Source organism: Lagopus leucura, unplaced genomic scaffold, assembly GCF_019238085.1.
Source record: "Lagopus leucura isolate 7727_CA_CO unplaced genomic scaffold, USGS_WTPT01 Super-Scaffold_100012, whole genome shotgun sequence".
NCBI lineage: Eukaryota > Metazoa > Chordata > Aves > Galliformes > Phasianidae > Lagopus > Lagopus leucura.
In genome coordinates this window covers 16509223-16534335 of record NW_024962267.1, presented here as the reverse complement: position 1 = coordinate 16534335, position 25113 = coordinate 16509223, and the positions used below count along the sequence as shown (strand labels likewise).

The following is a 25113-nucleotide window of genomic DNA, read 5'->3' as shown; positions in this document are numbered from 1 at the left end:
CATCTCGCCACTCTCTTTACTGTGAGGGTGGTGAGATTCTGGAGCAGGTTGCCCAGTGAGGCTGTGAATGCCCCCTCTCTGGAAGCATTGGAGGCCAGGCTGGATGGGGCTGTGAGCAACCTGGTCTAGTGGGAAGTGTCCCTGCCTACAGCAGGGGGTTGGAACTAGAGGATATTAAAGGTCCCTTCCAACCCAAACCATGCTATGATTCTGTGCTTCTGTCAACTTCATACAGAGATATTCATTTTGAAGGTGTTTACAAAAGATAAGGATAGAAACCATGCTACATCTTTAGTAAGGACCCTACTAGTTACCCACATGATAATCTTTTGAAGAGTGCTGCCATCTGGTCTGGCTTGTCAAAGCTGGTCCTCATTTGTGTCAGAACTTCAACGTTCTCCACCACAAGTTTCTAAAGAGAAGCAAAGACTCAGGTCAGCTGTATTACCTATACAGCTATATAACCTATTCTGATAGGTTAATAACATAAATGCTTTACTCGGGGTATTTCTTCACGCTTCCTTATTTCCACTGAGAAGCAAGGAAAGAACAGCAACTCCATAATCCTATGAAATAAGCTATAGAAGATGCAAACTAACCGCTTCCAGGAAATTGCAAGAGTGTATGCACAAAGCCAAAAAACAAATTTCTATGCTGAAAGCCAGAAAGCAAAACAGATCACCAGTTTACACTGAAATCAAGCCGGGCAATTTTAAATCAATTGATGTACTGGAATCTGGCCGATACACGACATTTGAATTTCAACTCCTCAAAGCTCTACAGAATACAAGACTGAAGGCAATAGCCCACATGCCACTACTGAGTCAAGCTCTCAGCTTCACAAAAATAACCAGCATATTGGCTTAAGATTTAAAAGGGACAGGCAGGAAAACAGTTCAAACAGTTAACTGAAGCCAACTTCCTACCCCCTCTCGCTTGAACTCTGGATAGAAAACCAACACCTGGTCCAGGAAGCAAAAGCAAGCACAATGAATCCTACTCTTAGTAAGTTCCCCATTCCTATTCTCTTGGTGCTTCTTATCCCCAAACACAGATGTTTCTCAGTGCTCTCTGCAAGGCCAACCATATCTGAGCCAAGCAGATGAACATTTTATTACTTTTTTCCTCCAAATATGTGCTCATGTGCACGTGGATCCACCTTATGTTTTGCTTATCCTTACCAGTATCAGAAAACAATCTCAGAAACAATTTAAAGTTGTTTTTCTAAAAAAAACCACAGAGCTACAATAACAAGCTGATTTTAAGAAAGCAGGACAATGAGAAACGGGCAAAGACAGAAGCAACCAAAAAACGTCTCTCCAGTGACCTTCGGTTTTACTTGAAACGTGACAGATGTCACTGTGCATTGCCAGGAGTGACAAAATTTAACCCTCAATTCACAGCCTTCTCACCTGGCAAATCTCATTCTAAAACTCAACAGCTGGAATGCGCACAAAGAATCAACAAGCCCACCCAGCTTCATATCCATCACCTGCATCGCTCTCGTGGCATCTGGGCAAACATGAGCATCCCCTCTCAATCAATGGAAAGCTTCACATCTTTTTGGGCTTCATATGTTCTAAGCAACTCAGCAACACTAAAACTCACAGTGCTGACAGATAAAACAAGATGCTTGAAGATGTAACCAGAGACATAGCAGAAAACTATGCTTCTAAAGGCTCGGTATGCTCATACTGGCTGATGCAGATAAAGGGAAAGTCTCTTCTAACTGCTGACTGCATTTTTAATAAAGCAGCACACAAATAGCTACAGAGAACTCATTACAGTAAATGAATAGAGCCTGCCCACTCAGCTGCTGAGGAGTGTGGTATACAGATGTACCACACGTGCAAGTGCAATACACAAAGAAGTACAAATGCACAGCTTTACCATTCATGTCATGCAGTCACTTCAGAAGGATAGCACACAAACAGCTATTAAACACCCGACAGGAAGCTGAAACACAAACCCACCCTTCTTTTCACCCATGAGTTGCCCAGGATTACCTTAAGCTCAGCAACCTGCGAAGAAATGTGCCACATCAGACTTTCACTGAGGAACTTCATGCCATACGGTCCCAGGAGTTCAGACAGGGCTCTCATTTCTGAGAAATAAAACAAACTGTTTTTCAAACATTCCTTCCTCAGTTATTTGATGCTCATAACATATGAACAATTAGTGTTTTAATTACGAAGCTCTTATGTCAAAACTGCATTTCAGATTTGAGAACTTGCACTCTAACAGAACTGAAGCAGCAGTCACTGACACACCATACTCCTATTTCTGTTTTTTATTTTTTTTTAACAAAATGAGCTACTTCAAGGCACAGAGACAGCAGAAATAAAATTAAATGAAAATACTCTGAAAGTTAACAAGGGCAGTCTCAGAAAACGCTTCAGGAGCTACTGTAGTTCCAATCACTGAAGCTACACTTATCCCTCACAAATGTTCAATAGGAACATCGAGCAAAGTTTACCTGATATGTCAGAGTATTCCTCAGCATTAAATGTTAATTCATTTTCGGTTGGCAAATTCACAAATGCCTTCATAGCTGGAAAATAGGCTATGTGACCATTGCTGACTTGCCTTAGCAATGTTTCCAAATACCTTATCAGAAAGGGAAAAAGTTTTAAGATGAAGACATACATTCGTAGATACCTCTACAAAGATGCAGTACACTTGTGTGATAAAGGAACAGCAAAACCTGTAGGCTTTTTACTTGCACAGTTGAGCTGATAAGTACATTTTATTCTACATTTTTGAGTGTTCTTAACAGGATCAAGAACAGTAAAGCTAAGGAATCTGGAATTTAAAAATTTCAAAAGCTGGTTCACTAATGCTTGTTTTTTTAATTAAATAGGAGTAATAACCAAAGCTCATAAAAAGCGTTTGTCCAGTTACTCACCAATTTGTGTACAGACTGGTAATGGTTGGCTCACCATGGCTATCTAAATGCTGGGTCTGCTGAAGCAGAACATTGTTAAATACTCGCGTAATGTCAATCTGTACATAGTTTTCTATTGACTGCAGGACCGTCATATAGGCTCTGACACTGGTCAACAGCTCTGAAGGCTTTGCAATCTCCTGCGTTGCTTGATTATACATAGTCATTCCAACGATTGACCTTTTAGAAACAAAAGGAATTACATGCCTTTCTTAGAAGGGTTAAGCGAAGATGCAGATAAAAAACTGTTCATCACGAATCACTTTAATATTTACAACTAGCAGCTCTGGAAATAATGATGTGAAGATAAAGGTAAGAACAGATGAGTGTAGCAAGTGACAAGGTTTGTTTTTTTGTTTTCTTTAACTTCAAGAATCACAGTAATAAAATTTTCTGTTATCTTTGTCTGCTACCGAGTTCCGATATTTAGATTTCCCTTCCAGCAGACCAGTTAACCCAAATACTTGAAACAATGCCCCATACTGTGCAAAAATAAAAGTAAAAAAAAAAATGTAGCAACACTATAAATGCCTAATAGGTATCACCAACTTCTACCAAAAGAGACAGGACTAGGAATGCAGGATCAGGCTATTCAGTAGATGATATTCGTTTCAATATACGGAAGTCTCCACAAAGTTAAGTGAATCTTAGTAAGAATATGACTTCACAGCTTTGCAACCTACCTTTAAAACTAATCTTAAGTAGCAAGCATCCAATACATCTAATATCAAACCAAGACCAACTTACCTTGTTTTATGAATACATTTATCTTAACATTATTTCTTACTTGGTAAAGCGGATTTCCAGGTGAGACGTTAAATATTCTCTTGGGGTAAACGTGTGCTCCCAAACCACCATGTTTGGAACGTAATTGATTGAGAAGCAGAGCTCAGAAAGTGCAGTGTGCAGTTTGTCCAGGCTTTAAGAAGTCAATAAGAAATTAAAAACATATTTAATGTAACATATTATCATAGGAAGCATGTACAGATGGAAGATGCCTCAAGGTCACCTACAGCTCTACTCTTTCAACTTGTCTACACAAGTTGAGCTCTGACGCGTGGTTGTTGCAACTGTAATTCTGTCTCAGCAGCATGTGTGCGTTTAGCCATTTCCAGAGACAACACTGAACATCTCTTGTCCTCTCCCACAGCTCTCTTCCTCCTTTTACTTCAACCTCTACAATCTTGCCCTGTGATCTTTTCCTAGCAATTATTTCCTACCTTGCTGCTTTTCGTCCTCTGTCACCTCTTACACCCCAAGCTGGATTTATTCATCTCTCCCTCTCTTTCCAACGGGCCTTAAGTTTTTTCTAGTTAGCTAGGGTTTTCAGTTTTCTTATGGCTACTAATAAGAAAGCCTCCCCACCTCCGCAGATAGAGGCGGCAAGCTGACTTTCAGCCCAATCTGTACATTATCCAGCTAACAGCGTTAAGCAAGGCAGAACCAAAAAATGCCATCTGCGCCTCAGGACTCCCACTTGCTCGGTTGATAGGACTACAGGAAACCTACCTACAGCATGGGAACAGACCCTTTCTGCTCAAGAAAGAAAACAGCCACAGTGATTAGTAAGAATTACACACTCCCACCACTTAAAGTAAGAAATTTCAGTGTCCATACAAGGTAGGAGTATTTTATGTTCACAAACTAGGAAGTTATGGTATTTACGGTCAGTTTTCCTGAAAGAATGTAAGCAGCAAGTAAAAATCACAAGTTTTGACTGGGGAATCATGGGGAAAGGAACAGGAGAGGCAGCTTACTTTGTCACAACCAATCTGTTTTTTCTCATGCTTTCTACTCCTGGTTTCTCCCTTTCAGGTTCTCCTTTCTTTCCCGTCTGTTTTTTCGATTTTTTGTTCACTGCTTGACTGATGGTTTTGGCACAATGCTTTGGCAGCAACTAGTAGAGAGAAAGAAATCACCCCCCACAGTTAAAATCCAACTTCACAGCAGCAATGAGATAAAAAAAAATAAGCTCACGTGTAGGTGGAGACTACACAACACAAAGGGCATCTCCTTTGATTACTAACTAAACAATTTGATATCAAATGTCTTCTTCAAACCACTTACCACTTCATAAACAGAGCAATTCCTCAGGTCGGAGGAAAAGAGGTGAAAAGGAAACAGAGCTGCAGCAGTTCACTAAGTCAAAGTAACTAGAAAGCCTCCAAAGGGAATTAAAGGAGACAAAAAAACACTCACCTGATCACTCAATGTACACTGTTCTGTGCAAATATCTGTGATAAGATTGCGAGCTTGCTTAGCCATTTCATCCAGAAACATGTTACATAAGGAAAGGCTGCGATCTCCAATGTGATGCCGCTGTTAAAAAAGCATACAGTTGGTCATCGCTTTCCTCTTAGTTCCACACTCATCAAAAAATGCACACATGGTTCTGCAGCTCAATCACACTCAGAACTGAAGTGACAAATAACACACTAATAAGTCCTTAATAACCTCAGCTCCTTTCATCCTCCATGATATTTTTTTTACTCAGACATCCTGAACTGTGAAATTATCACCGTTATAAATTAAAAAAGCAAAAATTTCTGTAAAAGAAGACAAGTTTTTCTAAACAGATTTTCATCATCAATTCTGAACTGTATCTGAAGCATCCAATACTCTGGGTTTCTGCAAATCTCAGATTTTAGTATTGGTACAAATGAATGAAGAAAAAAAAGAATACGTAACTTAAGCTACAGCAGAAGCACACAGCGTCATTCATACCCTCAAAGAAGTCAAATTACAAAGCCCTGCTGCATACATTCCTGGACTTGGTTTCTTTGTACAGGATCCACACAAGTACAGCCTTCTGTCTTCACAAAATGCTTCTTTTACCACTAATGCTTACTCTGTAACAGCCACACTACCACACATGGTACAGCACACACTGAGGATTATTTCTCCAGAACTATAATAGCTACTAAGTGATGCAACTCACATGCTGAAATAACACTTCTGTTGGCTGTGGCAGTACATGCTTGCTCCAGCTGAATTCACAGCAACAAGCACCTAGCGAACTTCAGCCACCGACTCTTAAATGGTATTAGAATGGTTCTGAAAGACTTTTCCTGTCCTGAAGAGAAGCTTTCCTGAAAGCTTTGTCATAGTTGCCAAACATAAATAAGGAAGACCTCATACTGTGTATAGTCTAACAGACCTAACAACTCCATATTAACACTTAAGAATGAAAAGCCACTTTGACAAGCACTACACCACACTGCCCGTGCTAACCCTGGGGTAATTCCAAAGTCTACGCATACAGGCAAGGTACTGAAGGACCTATTTCATTACATAAAATTACAAAAAATTTCCTCAGAATGAAACTTGCTTTAACAAAGAATCAATGTTTTGGAAGCAGCTCCACATCTTGCATTTCTGTTACTAACCAGAAAAGAAAATACAGCAATACAAATGCTCACAGTATACCGTGTATCACTTGGGATTACGTTTTTAAAGACCATCTAAGGAGAACAGTACAACAAAACCATTAGGAATTCCCAACTTGCCATTTCACTTTCAGAACATCAAGTTTATAAACAATGAAGGAAAAACTGCTGCTTACAAGTTTAACAGGCATACAGCACGTATCAGCACCCAAGCCTGAATGACTCAAAAAAGTCATTTCACCTTCGTACCTTAACTCAACCTCTCTTTAAAGCAAAGATAATCATACTCCAGAAAACCATTCTGAGCTCAGTCAAGTGCTGAACTTCCCTTACTTGAACTTCCCTGTTTTACCGCTTTCCTTCCTCTAATCCCACACTGCCACAACAAATACCTTGCAGTCCTGAGCACCAGTTCTTCCCACTTTAAGCCTGAGCTGTCAACATCCAAGACAAAGTATTGAGAAATTACCTCTTCTGGGCACAGTTCGTGGGTGCAGCTCATAAAATGAGTACAAAGTAGCGGGAATGCAATTGAGTATCTTGATTGAGAGGGAAGCTCCAAACACTGCTGAAACATCTTCTCAAAAGCACGGCTATAAAAACTGACCAGAAATAGACAATTTAATGGAACACACGCATAAGTCTCTTGCAAAGCAAGTCTCCTTACACAAACTGCATCTGCTGCTAATGCCAGGTACATCATTACAACAAATGTGATATCAAAAAGTTCATAATGCTTTCAAAGACGCATCTTGTTTACATCTCTTATTATGCTACTATTTTTATTCTGATGTTTGACATGCAGGCGCTGCAAGAATTTGGAGCTTTTGCTACAATTTGTTACGGAAGAATTCACAAGTGACCCCAGATCAGTTATGTGGCTGTTTGAAGCATCTGACACATCTTCACAAATACCTTCATCAAATTAATTCTGGTGAACACTAAGACGACACGTAGTGACATAGCCGCTTCTTTTTAAGCCAGCTTCAGAAAAAAAATACCTTAACACATGCAAAAAAAGAAAGTACACGAGTCTCCTTTCAACACAAACAACAACCATATGAAAACAACTTTCACAGTTATATCTAACTCCTAGAAGTTTGTATTTCCTCCACTTGAAACTGACAAAGAACCACCTCGAGTATCACTGAGAAAGCTTCTCAAAGGACAGTATTTTCACACTGGAACTTCAATGATTTATTTCAACTACTGCAGATATTGCAAACGTACTTATTTGACCTTAGTCACAGAAAGATTCTCATCTGTCTGCTTCCTGCTCCTGTTCTCACAGAGCTTTTTTCACGAGCAAGACATCGTTCATTTACTTTTTCCAAATCAAAGTAACACTGGAAAACTTAGAAAAACGAAGAAATAAAACTGAAAGCAACCTACAAAAAACCATTACACAAGTGGCAATGCAAGGCTGGCTCTTTCTGTTTGGGAACAGGAGAAGATTAAGAGAAAGCAATCAACTGCTTTTTCTTGCCCAAAGGAGAATCGGTGCACACCATCCTCTATCGAAGCCCATTAGGCCACGCTACCTACACAAATCAGCAATTCTGTTGAGTGCTGCTGTTCTTGGAAATAAAAGGCACACAAACTCCGTGTTAAGGATAGAACAAAACAAAGTGCAAATTACAAACCCCAAACTCTAAAACACCAACCCTCTCAGAGAAAAATAACAGTTCACCAGAATTTCATTTGATTCTCCCACTGAAGTATCCTCCTACAAAGCTTATTAGTTGAAACTTGAACTTGCAAAAAACAAATCAATTATCAAAAAACTATGCTCAGCTTTGTAACTTACCAAAATATAGAAAGATCTGAGGTTTCAACCAACATCTCCACCAAAGAATCTACCATTTTTGTGTGGAAAATGATTGTATTCATCATTTTGCCTAGTTCCCTGTGGTCTGCCAGCCCAAGAGAAGCTTTAGAGACACTGGTGTAGGCCTGGACAGAAACAAGAGAAAAAATAAACCTACTGTTGCTTTTTCTGCAAATGTCATTGCTATTGCCCAAAATGAAGGTAAGCATTTACTATGCTATGCATGGAACAAGTGTTTTTAAAGACTTTACAAAGACTATTTTGTCCTTCTGCTGTATTTTCAGCAAACTCACCAAACGCCTTGAGTATGACAGCAAGGCACAGATGAACTGAGGCAGGAAAGCAATGACAAAACACGTATGCACACGAGCGGAATCAAGTTTACACAACCTGCCCCCATGCTTTTCAATATTCATGTTCTGGTACACACGAGGAAGAAAGTATTTCAAATACATGAAAACGTGACGCCTATCTAAAATGGAGATCAATAATTTATTGTCTGAACAGTAGTGCCCCTTTTACTACGTCAACAGTGACACAAGACAGCATGACCTCAGCACACAGAAGTGATCTCACTGAACCACCTCTACCTGCCCGTAGCTGAGCAGGCTGAATCGTACTCTGCACAGAGCACAGCTGCCAACAAAGTACTCAACCTCAACGCATTCCATTCCCAAACTGTTATAAGTTCTCCAAAGAATCATTTGCAGAAAGTATGCGATGGAAAGGTAAAAACTAAGTTACATCAAAACACAGCAAATTATCTCGTGTATTTGTTGGATTTTAAACTGTGATGAATATCCTAATGTAGCCTGTCGTCTACTTGCAGCAGTGAGTCATAACTCGAAAACAAAACGTGCTCAAGTTAAATGTCATGCAGACATACAAAGTCTTACCTGCAATCTAAACCAATCTAATCTCATTCCTCTGAAGTCAAATACCTCCCCATCTTCAACTGAAAGAAAAATGAAGGGAAAACACAGAACGTAAAAACTCAAGGGAAATACCTACAGCAATTCAGAAACACTAAATGAGTAATAAGCTATGTGGCCAGTGAACCTCCTTTACCTCATTTCAACCCAGCACAACCACGCTAAAAGGAACTGAAATACTTAAATAAGAGCATGTATAATATCCTTTCTAAATTCAAGCTGGTATTCTTCAAATAGTTTTTTCAGAAGCCTTATCTGTACAGACCTGCCCAGGAAAAGGGACACAGAGCAAGAAGCAGATACCATAATGGAACAGGAACAAGGAAACCGGTTGAGTTTATGGTGTTTATCTCCTACCACTGATTGCACCAAACAGAAAGCCATGAAACTTTCCAGAAGAACATTTCATTAGTTACCATTTTCCCCCAGGGTCATAGAAATAGACTTACCTTGCTTCACACTTAGTGAAGTCATAGTGTTTACAAACGAGGACATGATGATTGATTCATCCTCTGGGCACACTGAAAGATTCTGAAATAATAATAGTAACAACCATTATTTTAAACCTCATTTATAAAAGACTGTAAAAATTCATAGTTTTGAATTCTGAATATAAGGTTCATATAATTAAAAGTAAAACCAAGGGTTCAGATACATTTAACCATTTAAACAACAGTAACATAAATTGATACAGAAATAGTTTGAGTAGTTTGTTAAAATGAACAGCAGAGGAGACAAGTTCCACCTTCTGGTCACCGATGCACTACTTCAAGTATGAAAGTTACTTTTGAAAACAACAAAAAAGCTTAATATTCAACAAAAGCTTCTCCAGTTTGGGTAGCTCCTGTGTTCACTGAATTTGGGCTCCACCTCGTGGTCACTTGGAAATCTAATCAAAGCACTTGAGAAATCCTGGCAGGTATTTGTCAGCCTCAAGAAGAGTGAGAGTTTTGACAGCACAGGGCTAAGTGACACTACATCAGCTGCTAGGCAGCTCAGAAACTCCCCACTGCGTATTCACTTGCAGTGATGACAAAGGTAACAAAGGAGACCACATTAAAACTGTCTCTGGTGACACCTACAAACGTTTGACTTCATATTCAGGTTTAAGCATGTCAAGCTACCTCACTTGTCCATTTTTTTCTGGGAGCAAACAGGAATGCAGACTGGTAACTCTTTACTGGAATGATACAGCATTGACTTCAAATACTTCAATTACTACTTCAATACACTGATGCTGAACAAGAGAAGCCACTTATTTACAGAATATATTACAAAAGGATGCCAAGGATTCTTCTTTCTGTCCGTTTCACTTGTCACCATCTGTTAAATGACACAGGCCGTATTTTCTCCATTTTGTCAGAAAGCAGGAGCATTAAACAGCATTAAAAGCATTATTTAGGCAGCACTTCTGCTCTCACAAGACTTCAAAGAAGAAACATTGTATATAAAAGAATCATAGGGAGCAAGATCAGCTTGACACTGTTGCAAGCACAAATCGTTTTATCCCCTCTCAAAAGCAGCAGAGCAAAACTCTATCTTCCTCAATAGTAAAGCAGAGGAATTCCTGAAAACCCTGGGCCCCCAGGAGAAGCCTTTCAGGAAATTCTCACCTGTCCATATAGTCTGCTATTAAAATAAATTACAGCTTGCTCCTTGAGGAGAAAGGAAGGTCTCTAAAAAGAACACTGCTTAATAACACTGTGGTGTTCATACAGCAAGCAAAGGCACAAGTCTAAATCCCAGAATTAAGCAGTAAGCTCAGATACTCGGCCTCGTTCCACGACGGTTATCAAAACCCACAAAACCAAAACAGGTTTCAAGACATTCTGGACAAAAAACCCAGAACCCACCCACACCATTGCCATACCTGAACAAGCTCATTCAAGACCACCGCATCAAAGCCAGACAGATACTGCACGTAGTATCTCTGCATCACAGGCCCATATTTTCGCACATGTGCTCTGAGCTCCTCCATGTAGAAGATCAGCTCAGCTATGTGCCTGTGCAAAGAGACAAAGGAAAGCTTACGAACACAGAGCATGAAAAATATTAAAGACTTCCATCAGTGCAATGCTTCCCATGGGGGATTTCCTCCTAAACCTTGCTTTTAAAGCTGTTATTTACAGGTAACTTCAGTATTAAAATATTACCTCACATATTATGTAATATTTTCATAAGAAACCTTCTTGGTAAGATACAATCCACTCAGAAATAAGTTAAAAGCATCCCCCTCACAGTAATCCTCAAAGGTTCCTGTAACTACCCATTTCTTTCTGAAGAAGCCCTTTCACAATGGTCAGTTTAAAAGAAAAAGCTTAAGTGGTTAAACCTGAAAAATAGAACTGTAATTGCTTATCTCAGCTCAAGTCAGAAGATCTTCACTCTACAAACCCACTATCTTACAAGATTTAAGATGTCCTCCTTCGCACAGGTGATGCTGCACACATAGACGTGAATAAACTAAAAATAGTTAACACGAGCAATTCTCTATGAGTAACACCAGTGCTCTAACACCTGCCACTCCTAGCTAAAACTGAAAGCTTAAAATGCTCTCCCAATTATTAGACTGATCGCTTCCTGGATTAAGCCCAATACTACGTGAGCAACAATTAGATGGCCTGACAAATTTATCCAGCGTGCATTTTCTTTTGATGGACCGACTCTGCTCACATTTAACTATTTAAACAAGACCAAGAACTCAGCTGGGAGAAGCCCAAGAACACACGGAGTTAGAACTGAAGTTTCAAATCTGGGGTTACGGCACAGGACACAAAAATGAGATATGACAGTGAGGTATGTCTACAAATCAAACGGAGTAACTCTAATGGCAGCTAACTACTCCAACTTCAGTGCTGAGAAATCACAATAAAAGTCACCTTTACTATTCTTCAGGAGAGGTAAACCAATTTTGATTCCTGCAAACACGTTCCAAAGGTATCTTATTTACCTGCAGTGATGGCATCCCTTCCACACAGCTCAGAGAACAACACCTAAGACCTTCCTATTTCAGCTACAGAAATACCCTTGTGGTTGTCACTTGTCCAATGTGTTTTCCGAGTTTATTCCCAAGATCAAACTGCTATGCTCTCTCATCTTGAAAACAGTGCATGGACAACCAGCTCTCTTTTATCTACTCACATTCATAAGATTTCTTAATCTTATTTCTCATTTTTACTTTCTGCTTATGATGACACTAGTACTATATTATATGAATAAGCCTTGTCTGATTGCTATGACAGCTCTGCTATGGTAAAGGAGACATTCTACAGATCCATCTCTGGGACAGTTAGTTTTCCCCTTCATTAATTTGTTCAATAGAGTCAATAAAGATGACCGTACCCTCCTTTCTTAGAGGGTAAAAAGCTTAAATTAAGTCATAAAATCATTTTCCTTTACAAATAAATCTTCAGCAGAAAATGAATTTTTACCATTTGTCCAACAGTTTAACACAATAAATACCTCTGATTCTCTGTTTTGATGAGCAGATTAGTATTGTCCCCAAATCGTCCCAGTTCTCCTACCAAGTTACCATTTTCTCATATTCCCTTGCCTTCAAATATATTGCCTCCATCAAGTTATTGCAAATATTAAAGCGATCACACCACAAATTGTTAACATACTTATCTATGAAATCATCTGCACTCTTCTTTGGCATGTTATCTGCGTGACGAAGAAGCCAAATAATTTCATCACGAGCAAAGGATAATGCCATAAATACAAAAAGTGCCTGAAAAAGAAAAATTATTCTTAAGATCTGTACAACAGTAGGACACTTGGTGCACACTAAGACACAAAAATAAAAGAATCTTAAAACCAAAGCAGGTTTTACCTAGGAGCACGGAAGGTTTCCCCCTCCCTTAAATGACACAGTATTACCAACGAACAAACTACAAGGCAAGATGAAACAAGGCCAGTAATTACCTTGGGGCCCAGCAGGCCTGGCTGATCAGACAGCACTGTAGCCAGTTCTTTGAGGGCAGAACGTAAAAACTTGCGTCTCTCTCTGTGCATCGAACCGCTGCATCAAAGGAACAAACCCAAACATCATCCAACATGCAAATCACAGGCACTTGACTCATCCCAGACACTTCAGGCGCACCTCTTATCACATCAACTTCACAATTTCAGTATTTCAAAGGACATGATTCATTTGAAATTAGCACCTCCATCATCCACCCTGCATATTCCTGAAGTGATGTGAAATTTAAAATACAAGGTCCTCTGCTCCAGCCTGAGATTTGCATTTGAGTCCACTCAAACATTCCTATTCCATTAGCATTTGCATTAAGTAACTAGACAAAAAGAAACTAGAGAATATATAAACCAAATGCTCAGGAAATCTGACAAACAATGTTGGACTCACTGAGTTCAGTTGATAATGGCATATTAGTAAGCAAATCCAGAAAAGTCAACATATGGTTTCTCTTGAAAAGCCACACTGAAGTTGGGATTCAGCAAGACCTGTTTATACAGTCTTTATAAGTGCAATGAGAAGAAAATTCAACACAAATATCCCCCAGAAAACTCTTTAAGACACTCACGCATGTGAAACAGCAGCTTCTTTACACTCTCTGATGTCGTTAATACGCTTGTTGTAGCTGTAAGTAAAAGAACAACCAAAGATGGTAAGAAAAAACAAAAATCAGCAGCACAATCTAGCAGTAACTGGGACTTGCAAGGAACTGCAATTCCAAAGCAAACAGAAAGCCAAAGCACGACTTCTTCCCACACCCAGATCTCAATGCTTAAACCAGATACTCAAGACAAAAAAACCACTCTCTACTGAAGTGCTCCTGCTGCTCTTCAGTAGGGGACTCCCCTTCTGCCCTTAAGCATGATGTATTGTAAAGATAGTGACAAAAGCTTGCAACTTTTCAAGCACACTCTTCATTCATGACATCGTTTCTCTTCCCTAGATTCATGAGCACTAATTTTAAATGCTTGCCATTTCAGAGACCAATTCACCAGAAATTTTCACAACTAAGAACAAAAACCAAACAAAATCAAAAAACATGACAGTTATGAAGTAGGCTCTTGGAAGTTATGCGTTAAAGGAACAGCCACAATACTAAGAACCTTTGTTTTTGGTATGGATTACCTGTAAGTGGAGCTCTAATGAAGCAGAACTGATGCTTTCAGACTAGTTCTTAAAGAAATAGTACACTTTCAAAACAAGAAAGAAGAAAAGGAAAATGAAAGCTCACCCTCGTATGTTTACAAATAAGTCTTCTGCAGCTTTGTGAATATGAAATACTTCATCTCTAAACAGAGCCAAGCAAGAGCTGCTTTGAAGTGCAAGCTTCCAAAGGTTCAAAGCTGTCGCGTCACTATTTAGGACTCCATGGCACAAAATAAATCCAACTTCAGAAGTTCACGTCAACATGTGCCATAAACAAGATGCACAGAGACAGTAAGAGAACAGTGAAACCATAGGCATTCTCTTGAAGTGGACAAACAGCTTACTGATCAACTCCTTAACAGAAAACACGCAGTTACGTACACACGAAGATACTCCACTATACACTGCAGTAGAGGAATTGTCACACATTTGTAAGAAATTGCTCAGTTTTACAACTATTTTCACCTGAATTACCAAAACCCCAATTTTTTTGTCACCATCCAGACTGAACTCACGGCAATCTACACTCCAGCATCAGCTCAATTCTAGCTTCACTACATACAGAGTATGATCTATACAATTGTCTATACAATTAAGATAAAATCAAGCTCTCTAGAATCTTTTGTACAGCACAGAAGCACAAACTGCCTATTAAATGTTAGTTCCCTTTTTTTTTTTTTAATACAACCATGAGCTATTTCAGAAGATTTTACTCACAAATAATCCATTTTTCCATTGCATCCAGAGAGAGGTATTCACATGGCATCTGTTGAAAAAACAGTCATTTGCAGCAAACTATTTGTATACAACATGTTACACAAGAAGTACGTTCTGGAAAAAGGGATAAGTCTTAAATGCTGATGAACCATGGAAGATCGCTTCTGATTACTAAACAAGTCACTGCTTCAGAAACTAGGAGATGGAACATTAAATGTGCTTCCAACACTCGCAAATACCTTGAAAAAAATATATACATTTTGACATTGCATTTAAGAACAAAAGACTTGTGATGTTTCCCAATCACAATCGGACAACTGCTTCATTTTCCTCCCCCAAAACATGACTGCTCCTATCCCAACTGAGACAAAAATTGAAAACGGTAAACATTTCAAAGAATGCATCAGTTCTGATTTTCAGGCTGTCAGCCCCAAGCCATGTGACAGTTCACAGCATTCCTTCGCTCTACACTGTAGCAGTAACATCCCTTCACCTTCTGCTCATCACATTTCAGAAATGAAGGCATGGGCTAATTCAACAGAAACATTCTATCTACAAAAGGATGCAACTTGCCCAACAAACTTATTTATCTCCCCGATTAGAAACCTTGTAAAGGTTACCAAATAGAAAACAAATCATCCCTACGTTATTTCACAGATAAACTTGCTTAACTTCATCTTATATATCACATGAAAAGGCCATACTGTGTCAGACTGTGCAGGATTAAGCATTGTACTGGGGGCACTGATGAGGCTCAGCAGTTGTGCGTTTCTCCACTGGTCAGCTGAGAGATTTCTTCGAGGATAGACCATCTGCAGTGAAATGAGAGCATCCGAAAGGGACTGAAAGAGCGACAAAAAGAACTGCTTAGAAGCTATGGTAACACATTAGCACAGGAGTCTTAATTCACAAAGCAATTAGAAATTAAAACTTACACCAACGGCTACATTCTATATCTCAAGTTCAAAACCTTCCATAACTCAAGCACAAGAGAAACTGAATATTGTCTTATGTTTTTTTTCAGTGTCATTACCAATAACTACCAATTTATTTTAATGACACAGTTCTGAAATTTGAGTTTAAAGCCACCGTGCCTAATTTGTTTCACAGACAGAAGACTATTCTAGGCTGAAGGGAAGGATGAAGAGAAGCAGGTTTTTATTTGTCTGTGTAAATGGAGTTAAAAAAATTCTCTGCTCACAATTAGAAGACACAGGAGAAAGCAGTAGAGGGATAATAAATCCGTGACAGCTAAAAGCTGTTCACTGTTTATTCAAGCATCTCACCTATTGTGTTATTCCCTTCTCTGCCACCTATTTTATTAAGTCCTCTCCTCTTTGCTAGCAGATTAGGACTATTTTGAGCAGATGCTACAGGAGCATCTTTATAACAAATCAGCCATATCCAAATAATTCTGGTCCTACGTGCCTTTTCCTGCTCTTTTGCACCAATACTGGTGCTTGCATGAGCCCTTGGGGAGCCAGGATCTAAGCATTAAGGCAGCACACAAGTTCACTCAGGCAAAAAAAAGAAAGAAAAAAAAAAAGAGTTCTCAGCTGAAGCTAATTTAAAGGGCTAAACAACTGTCAGGGCTACTGCAAAGTTGTGGGAAGATGGAAGAACAACTTAAATTAAACTGTAATGGATCTACATGTTTAAGTATTTGTGCACTTGCTGCCTGAAGGGATCCTTGACCCCAATTTATACTTCTAGCAGAGAATAAGAACAGAAATTGGACTGGCAAATGGCTTTAAAAAATACTTCAAAGGAAAAGACAGGTCCATTGCTAAACACAAATGCATAAACAAAGATGGTACAGGAAAGTGAGGCACCAGAATGTGCACAAGAAAAAGGTTAACTGCAAATCAGATCCTTAGCAACGTCTCTCAATGAGACAGGAATCATGCACAGGAAACTGTAACCAAGGTGACATTACTGATCATTCAGACAATTAAGTAGTATTCAAAAACTGTTTACACTACTACTTGGAAAAATAGTTGGAAATCTTTCAACTTGCAGTGATTATCTTCAAAAGCTAAGGAGCTAAACAACATCTGAAGGACTCGAGAAAGAAAGGAAAACACAAGGAAAACACAAGAAAGGAAAGAAGGAAAACACAACCAGTACCTAGATTTCAAAGCACAAAGCAAACATCCATGGAATAACTTCAGGCAATTACTTACTACTTAACTTTAATTCTTACAAAAAAAATTCAAGATGAGTTGTTAAGCAAACAATTAGAGAGCACCTAAAAAATAACACCTATATACGTGTCAGCCCTTGTGGTTTGGGCAGCACTGACCACAACAGACAAATCTGGTTTCCTCCGTCAGAGCAGTAAGCCTCGCAGACACATGGCAAATAATAACAGGGTACATGCATCTCAAGGCTTCACTGCTCCCAGGTATTTGCAGATGAAATACAGCCTAGATAAATTATCATAGAACTGGTGCACAACCAATGTGTGAGAATTCAAATTTTTTTTAAAAGTACAAGAGAGGCTTAAGGCTCATTTAACCCAGTTAAGTTAAGCTCACGAGCAAGGTGCACAATGCCAGCTTTGCACAGAAGAGATGTTATTAAAGAGTGATCAGCTGCTCTTCAGGATTCCAGACTTAAGGAAATTCCAAAGCAAAAACCCTCAGGTTACAAAACAGGAAGACACATCCAACTAAGATGGTAAGCCCAAAGAAAACTCGTTTCTTAGAGATCTCCTTCACTTCCAAGCTACAAATCAAAACAGAACGCAGAATCAGCTACACCCAATTTTTAAGCAGTTTTTACTCCTCACTGAATAAGCCAGAACCTTACCAAAGCATCACAGCATTCCTGCACTTCTGTATCTTCATTTAATGGGATATGATCCCCAGCCCCAACCATCCATTGTAAATAACATCTCCCTTAAAATCTGCACCCAAGAGCCTTGGCAAAAGCTCTTGCTTATTTTCTTTTTGATCTCTGTTTCTCTCAGATACGGTTACTGTGTCCCTGCAAAAAGTGGTGACATACTTTACTGTGAGGTACAAACTCCTCCATCATTTTCTTCAAAGGATTTTCATAATCCACAATCATCTGCCCAAGGCGTGGATATTCTCTGTCACTTGAAAAAAGAAAAAACAACAATAATTCACTGGGTGTAATGATTACTTCTTTCCAAACACATCTCCTACATGACAGGCTCCTACCTCGCTCCATGAGTCATTTCATGAGCGTAGTTATACAGTCCAATGATAGCCTTCCTTTCTTCAATTCGAGACAGCAGTATCATTAGTGTAGTGTAGGTTATAATCAAATCTAGGTAGTTCTTGGTCAAATCAAAGTTCACAGTCTAGAGGTAAAAAACAAAATAACAGTAAATCTCATTCTAAAACCTTCAGAAACAAGCATCAAACTTTCTTGTTATTGCCACCCGTTTTTGGCATTTCTAAAATACAACTGACTGTCTCGATCGGTGTTTTTGTCCTGCTTGTATATCGACTCTGTAAGATCTTCATTTATTCATCCAAATCCCCAGAAACGTTTTTATTTGTGAAAGCAGTCACACAAATAAACCCGTTCAGGCGCAAGCATTGCAGCTGGCAGACAAGAAAGCTTTTCTTGTACGTTACAGTCAACAAGTGCCTAGTCTCCAAACTAGATTTTAATCAGGCTCTTACATATAAATAAATCCAGCAGATACCCACTCACCTGCCACAAGCATGCCATAGGAAAGTCAACCAAAGTGCTGAATGACTAGAACTAACAAGGTGACACTACATACAATAGGAAACAAAGATGAAACCAGGAGAAAATTGATTTTATTTACAATGTAATGCTTTTAGATACTTCTGTTCTTGCTTTAGCCAAAAGAAGTGAAGACCTCACACATCCCACACATATTGATGGGACAAGAGCAGTACTCCTGGCTTTGAGCCTCACCCAATTTACATATAAAGACTACAGTAAACTACTAAGAACGCAGATGCTATAAAGCTAAAAATGCTGTCTGTATTTTACTATTATTTACAGTTCATAATTAGCTTGTTCCAAAGGCTTTATGTTCTGATAATGCACTACTTAGCAAGTTAGAGATACACACTTTCTAACACACGTATTTCTCCCCTATGTGTACCTAGAGATGTCACTGTTCTGGGCTTATAGCATAAACAAATCTTTCCAATTCACCATGCAGAACACTTGCATTGAAAACATTTTTAGTTGGCTTTTAACAGTTCAACCCAGAAACTTACAATATCAAAGAAGACTTGGCAAACATCAATAGTGTTCAGCAGCTCACAAACATGATCCTGTGGAAAACAAAAGCAAAAGGAATAATTTTAAAGAAATTTAAGTCAAGCGCTTCACTGTGCTTAGCCAGTTGAGATTACGCTGGTCTAAACAAACCAAGCAGACCCAGACATTCAACTTCCTTCATCTACAGATAGAAGACAAATCTCACGTGCTGGACCTTACCTTAAATTCCATAACATCAACAAATGTGAAGTAGTATAATGCCAGGTTCTTCAAAATCTCTGACTTTTCTTTCTGTAGCTGAGCAAGCTGTTGCTAAAAGAAGAACAGAAACACGTTCACTGTCCCGAGAGCTTGAGAAGACAGCAGGCAAATACTACCAGTAAGGCACAGATTAACCACCGGGTCATAGAAAGAGGTTTCAACACAGTTTTCTAAGACTGAAGCTCTGTGCGTATCTTAAGGGCACGCTAAGTTCTCAAAGCGGATCATTTAATAGCTGCTAGCTACACTTTGGAGATCAAAAGCAAATTAGTACACATTAGTACCAAAATCTTATTGTTTAGCTCAACTAGAGATAAAAATGGGTAGTTAGGAAAATGCTGTTATCATGGGCATTATTAGCAAAAGCAGAACAGTACGTGAGCACGGATCAGTATGACAAAAAAAATGACGACATTACTTGAGGTGGGAGAAAGAAGGTGGCAGGTTACAAGTTTTACTACAGGAAAACATTATGCTTTTGAATTCTGAACTTACCAAAAAGAATATCCAGGCAAAGCCACGTTAAGCATGCAAAATAAAATGTAGATACAAACATAAAATACAGTAACGGTTCTTTGACCAGTTCCATATAACACAATAATACATTCAAACAAAAGCAACAAAATAAAGGAACACAAAAGAAGCAAAACACTAGCAATAGACACTGGTGGATAAAATGGAAGAGGCAAATGTGAATACAAAGGCATAGAACAGTCCACGTGGATTGATCTGGTTTTTGTTTTTAAAGACATCTCATTTAATATCCATATTCTTCAACATTTCCTTGGAGTCCGACAGCTCCCTTAGGAGATTACAACTGAGAACAGAAAATGCAGCTGTTAAAATGAATGGGACAGCTGTTCAACAGCTACATATCTGAGTCTCAGAGCACTACAAGGATCCCAATACTTCACCTCCAACATTCAGTTGCTCATTACTATCTCGATACGTGAATTAAAGCAGCCTCATGACACTTTATGTGAAAGACTGCCCTCTAAGTGTCGGTGAGACTTGCAGTTGATGAGCTCCATCCTGCCCAGTGCCAGTGAAGCTCTCCCAGCACACACCTTATGCTCCAGCTGCCCCACACTCAGAGAATGAAGCATCAGAACCACAAGCACTCGGTACATTCAGGGCTGCTCTGCCAGTCTGCAGCTGTTACGGATGGAAGCTCATTGCCTTACATGCTGCAGTTCAGCCTTCAGCCCGGACATTTAAAATACTGCAAGCAAGTTGCATTTAAAATACTGAGCAAAAGTAGGGTTTATTTCTACGTAACTAAAAAAGCATGAATAGGATGAAACTGAAGAGCCATTTCATCAATCTTCTGTGACAGACTACAGGAGAGGAAAAAAGGGCTGTCATCACAAGTGCACACGTGCCTTAACGTCTCCTCCCTACTGCAGTCCCACCCTGGGCTAAGCAAGGGGCAATGCTAAGGCGACAGGGTACTGTATGCAATACCTACATCCGAGTCTGTGCTTCATGCTTCAAGGCCAGAGAGTGGGGAGACGCAGCAAACAGGAGACAGTGCTGGAAACTCTGCTTTCCAGAAACTTCAGGAAGTTGGTAATCAAAAACATCTAGAGAAGCATTACTTGCACCCTACCCCATATTAAAGCACCACTGCTGTACACTGCCACTTGGATTTTTACCTAGCCAACCGCAATCATGTTAGCGAAGCACGGTGCACGAAGCTCTCCTCACACAACACAGGCTGAACAGCAATATTTAAAAGCTGTTGACATCATGTAGGGCCTGGGATGTTTATTTGTATTTTTATTGCTCAGGAATGTAGGCGTAGCTCTTACCACACCCACTGCAACAACATCTTCCATGACCAATTTCCTAACAGCTGTTGAGATGCATTAGGTGCCATACTGCCTTGTATTTGATTGAGGCTGTTTTCCTCAGCTGTAAGTCTCATCTCTCTATCAGCAAATACTTCTGTTTCCATTATTCAGTATTAATTTTGAAGAAGGATAAGCTGAAATATAAAACTTTCACCATGACATTGTTTTCACTGCAGTTAACTGTGCCTTACTTACTGGTGAGACAGAAGAGTTTTATTTATCCTCCAAGAACTTGTAGAACAAAACATACCAGCAAGGATGTCAGTAAAATTGTTAAACAAGGTTAATTAGACTTAAGATGTATGAAGAGCAAGAAAAGAAAAAAGTCACATTTATGAAATGCTTAACAAACCAATTTGTTAAGCACGTTATCTGTAAGAGAGAAGCTGACCTTTACCAAGTTTATGCACATTTCCTTACTCATATTGACCCCTAAATCTTGAAACAACTGATTACATTCACAGAGAACCTATCTTAAAAGAAACAGGAATCAAATCAGCAGTCGCAAGCCAGCATCATTTAAAGCTCGTGTGAATGCTCAGTAATGAGAGCAGCAACAGAGATGCAGGCACATTACTGACATCAGTAAATATGAATCCACAAGAAAAACAAGGGACAAGTGAAAAAATCTCTAAGGGAACTGCATGCAGAAAAACAGGATAAGCACAGCTCTGTAACTACTGAATCATTTATCTGACTAGCAGCAGCAGCACACGCACGAATGTGTGATACCATGATCCAAGAGAGATGATAGGTAGGGGAATTCTCCAGTTTCTACATACTGACATCCTTCCTGCATTCAATAGCTTAATTTTATTTATTTTTAAACAAACCAACACTACTGTACCGTTACTACAATGACCTCAGAGCACACACCATCACCTCTATCTTGCCAGCTGGAATATATGCTCCCAAATCAGTACTACGAAGTCTGCCTGCTACAATTCAGGGGACACAGGGAAAATATTTACTGACAGTATTCTTGATATTATTTATTTTATTCCATATGCCTGCAAACAGTCTTTCAGTGAATACTACAAAAATTCAATTCATTTGAATCGAATTCTGCATCTACAAAAACCACTGCAGCACAGTGGAAAGAGGAGACTCTAACTACCTGAAGAAAAAGTTTTGAGCAGCGTAAATTAACTGCAGAGTGATAGATGTGCCCTTGGTTTTCTCTCCAATTGAATTTTTAACGTTTGGAATAAGTAACCATTCATACCATATGATCTATTTTGGGTTATTTTCAAGTTTCTTGCACCGAGGCAGCTCTCCTGAAAAGGAAGTAACCTGCCTAGGTCCTCCACAACTGCTACTGTGTGCAGGGCCTGCTCTCAGCACAGAAGGCCCCTTTCTAGAAGCTGATCTGCCAGGCTTCACCACATTTCCCTATTCCCCCAATTTCACACAAATTTCTGCATTAATTCCTACACTCAGCTCATTACACGTTGCTGTATCATCCAAGCCTTGATCATCGGTCTTGACATTACTGTAGCAGCCATTTATGGAGAAAAATTCCCCGCCATGCTGCTGTACAGGCAAAAATGTTTGGGGCAAAAAAAGGAGTCCACCTGCCTGCACACTTAACACTTACAGCCAAACTGGGAAGAAACTTCACTCAAGTTGGTTGACAGTTTTGAAACGCCATCCCTACCACTGTCACCACATAACTGTTAACTATATATACTATAACTACATTTAACTATATAACTATAACCATATATACTGTTCAGGTACGAACGAGAGCACGGTGGGTTGGTTTGTGTTTTTCAATGGCCAGACTTTTAAGGACTGAAGACATCAGAAGTACTACTGCACATAAAATGGAAACAGGAGGCATGACTTTATCAGAGCACGGCATTGGCAGAGCAGTTCAACTCTTGATCCTTTGTAAAAACACAGACAAAAAGGCAGCTGTTTCTTCTGAAAAAGTGTCATCACGGCACCCTACTCTCAAATATTATTAAAAACAACAGCTAGTGCAAAGCTTAATGCAGACTGGTTGTTGCTCAGATTGCTTTATTCACGTAGGGCAACTCCTGCAAGCCAGATGACGCCTTGGGGAGCTGGGGGAAGCTAAGCTCATCTGCAGTGTCTACCGCACTATAGGTTCTTTGGGCAGCATGGGAGCTGAACCAACAGCTGTGCAAGAAGGGCAAGGCATCCTCTGTCCCCAGAAAGGTTTTTATCTTACTGCCCAGGAAGCCAGGTAGCTTTGTGGCAGCATACAGGGAGTTGGTTTTAATGCTTAAGCAATAAGGTGTCTGGAAAGTCAAGTCTCCAGGCACGAGACCCAGCTCACCAGAAGGACATTTATTCTCGAGTTTACTGGCAGGGAGGATTAAGTTACCTTTTAAATAACAGCTGCCATACATTTTAATACCACACCATTCCCTGGAAAGTAAACAACTATTTTTTAGTGAAGAAGCTTTAATAATACATAAGACAGCACAGTTGAGACCCTGAAGTAGTTTTTCATTTAGGAGAATTTCTAGACTGTACCCACTAGCACTGTGCAAATGGCAATGCTAAGAGTTCCATTAAAAACAAACCAACCAACAGCACTTGCTTTGTGGCACTGTACTGGAAAGAGCTGAAAGGAGTGATTTTAAAAGAGGGTGATTTTAAGTACTTCAGCGTTCTGAAAAAAACGGAATTGGAAGCATCTACCACAAATTAAACTCAAGGTTGGTTATAAAGCCCACCTTTAAGTAACATTACAGTACAAGCATGCTTCAGCCAGGAGGTCCAGCCAACGTGTGCCACCCAGCACCCCTCCCACACTCAGCTCATTTTTGGTGCAGCCCAATCACTCTGAATCAAAACCACGAAAGGGAAAGCAAGCAGCCCAGACATACAAACTGCCATCTCAAGGGAGAAAGCCAGCACCCATGAAGAACAGTAGATAAAATTTAGAGCGAGATGGTTCATGTGTACAAACCCTAACCCAGGGAGACTGGAAACGGTCTCACCACTTGCGCTCTGTTCTCATCTGATCTTACTCCCAGCCCCCTCCAACACAAACCAGCAGATTGCAGTTGGAGTTAAAGGAAATAGCTCTGAAAAGAATATCTCGAGAATATGAAATCAACCTAAATGAGGAGATAAGAACAGAAACGTAGCTACTGACAAATCAGGATTAACAGTAGCTGGAAAGCACGGACACTTCCCCCACCAAGCATACCTTACACACTTGTGAGGTTTCATCAGTCTGCTTGCTGTTAAGCAATGACTAAGTCGCAGCATCACCAGAAGACATTTCAAAATATAGGAAGTTTTTCTACAGGAAAAATGCTCAGGAGCCATCTGAGTAGAAGAACATATGTTCAAGAAGGAATGCAGAAATTCTCACTACTTCCCATATGTTTGGAAAGCAGAAAGTGAGCTAGCTCTATTACATAAAACAGAATTTTACCTATGCAGGCAGTAGATTTTCACATCCTACCCACAACGTCCAGAAAATGTACATCTTCTCTCCCTCCATCTCCAGCTCCCCAGCGTGAAGTATTTTATTCTGTCTTTACAATGTCATTAAATGTTAGCATTGGCTAAGAAAAGAGTAATTTTTAGGTCCTACTGCATCAGATGTCTGTTCACATGCTATTAAGCAGAGCTACCTGGCTAGCCAACATCATTAACAGGCAGTTTTAAGAGCTCAGTCTTCACGCTACTCATTTTCAATGTTATATAGCTCTAGATGGTGACTGGAGAAGAAAGGGCAAATGTAAGGTTACTGGGAATGCCCTCTGAGAAAAGGAGAGAGAGTTATGAACTGACGAGGTCCCGAGTTCTCTATAATCCATCTTTTTGAAGACAGGCTACTCCATGCAGTTT

The 25113-nt window shown here is 39.6% G+C and overlaps 1 protein-coding gene across 4 annotated transcripts in view; it reads right to left on the bottom strand.

Moving 5' to 3' along the window:
- NCKAP1 (NCK associated protein 1) overlaps positions 1 to 25113 on the bottom strand; it is a 54334-nt gene that overhangs the window by 13334 nt on the left and 15887 nt on the right. For 3 of the 4 annotated variants that reach the window (XM_042874816.1, XM_042874818.1, XM_042874819.1), the window contains exons 3-24: positions 19382 to 19474; positions 19159 to 19215; positions 18115 to 18257; positions 17939 to 18029; positions 15634 to 15771; positions 14930 to 14978; positions 14298 to 14454; positions 13635 to 13691; positions 13015 to 13111; positions 12714 to 12820; positions 10961 to 11093; positions 9540 to 9621; positions 9055 to 9113; positions 8138 to 8283; positions 6800 to 6932; positions 5144 to 5263; positions 4702 to 4841; positions 3732 to 3863; positions 2906 to 3124; positions 2477 to 2607; positions 2007 to 2104; positions 319 to 412 (exon numbers count right to left, since the gene is read on the bottom strand). In XM_042874816.1, the coding sequence (XP_042730750.1) occupies positions 319 to 412; positions 2007 to 2104; positions 2477 to 2607; positions 2906 to 3124; positions 3732 to 3863; positions 4702 to 4841; positions 5144 to 5263; positions 6800 to 6932; positions 8138 to 8283; positions 9055 to 9113; positions 9540 to 9621; positions 10961 to 11093; positions 12714 to 12820; positions 13015 to 13111; positions 13635 to 13691; positions 14298 to 14454; positions 14930 to 14978; positions 15634 to 15771; positions 17939 to 18029; positions 18115 to 18257; positions 19159 to 19215; positions 19382 to 19474 (2476 nt within the window). The remainder of the gene's footprint in view (positions 1 to 318; positions 413 to 2006; positions 2105 to 2476; positions 2608 to 2905; positions 3125 to 3731; positions 3864 to 4701; positions 4842 to 5143; positions 5264 to 6799; positions 6933 to 8137; positions 8284 to 9054; positions 9114 to 9539; positions 9622 to 10960; positions 11094 to 12713; positions 12821 to 13014; positions 13112 to 13634; positions 13692 to 14297; positions 14455 to 14929; positions 14979 to 15633; positions 15772 to 17938; positions 18030 to 18114; positions 18258 to 19158; positions 19216 to 19381; positions 19475 to 25113) is intronic. The other variant, XM_042874817.1, reaches the window with a different exon arrangement.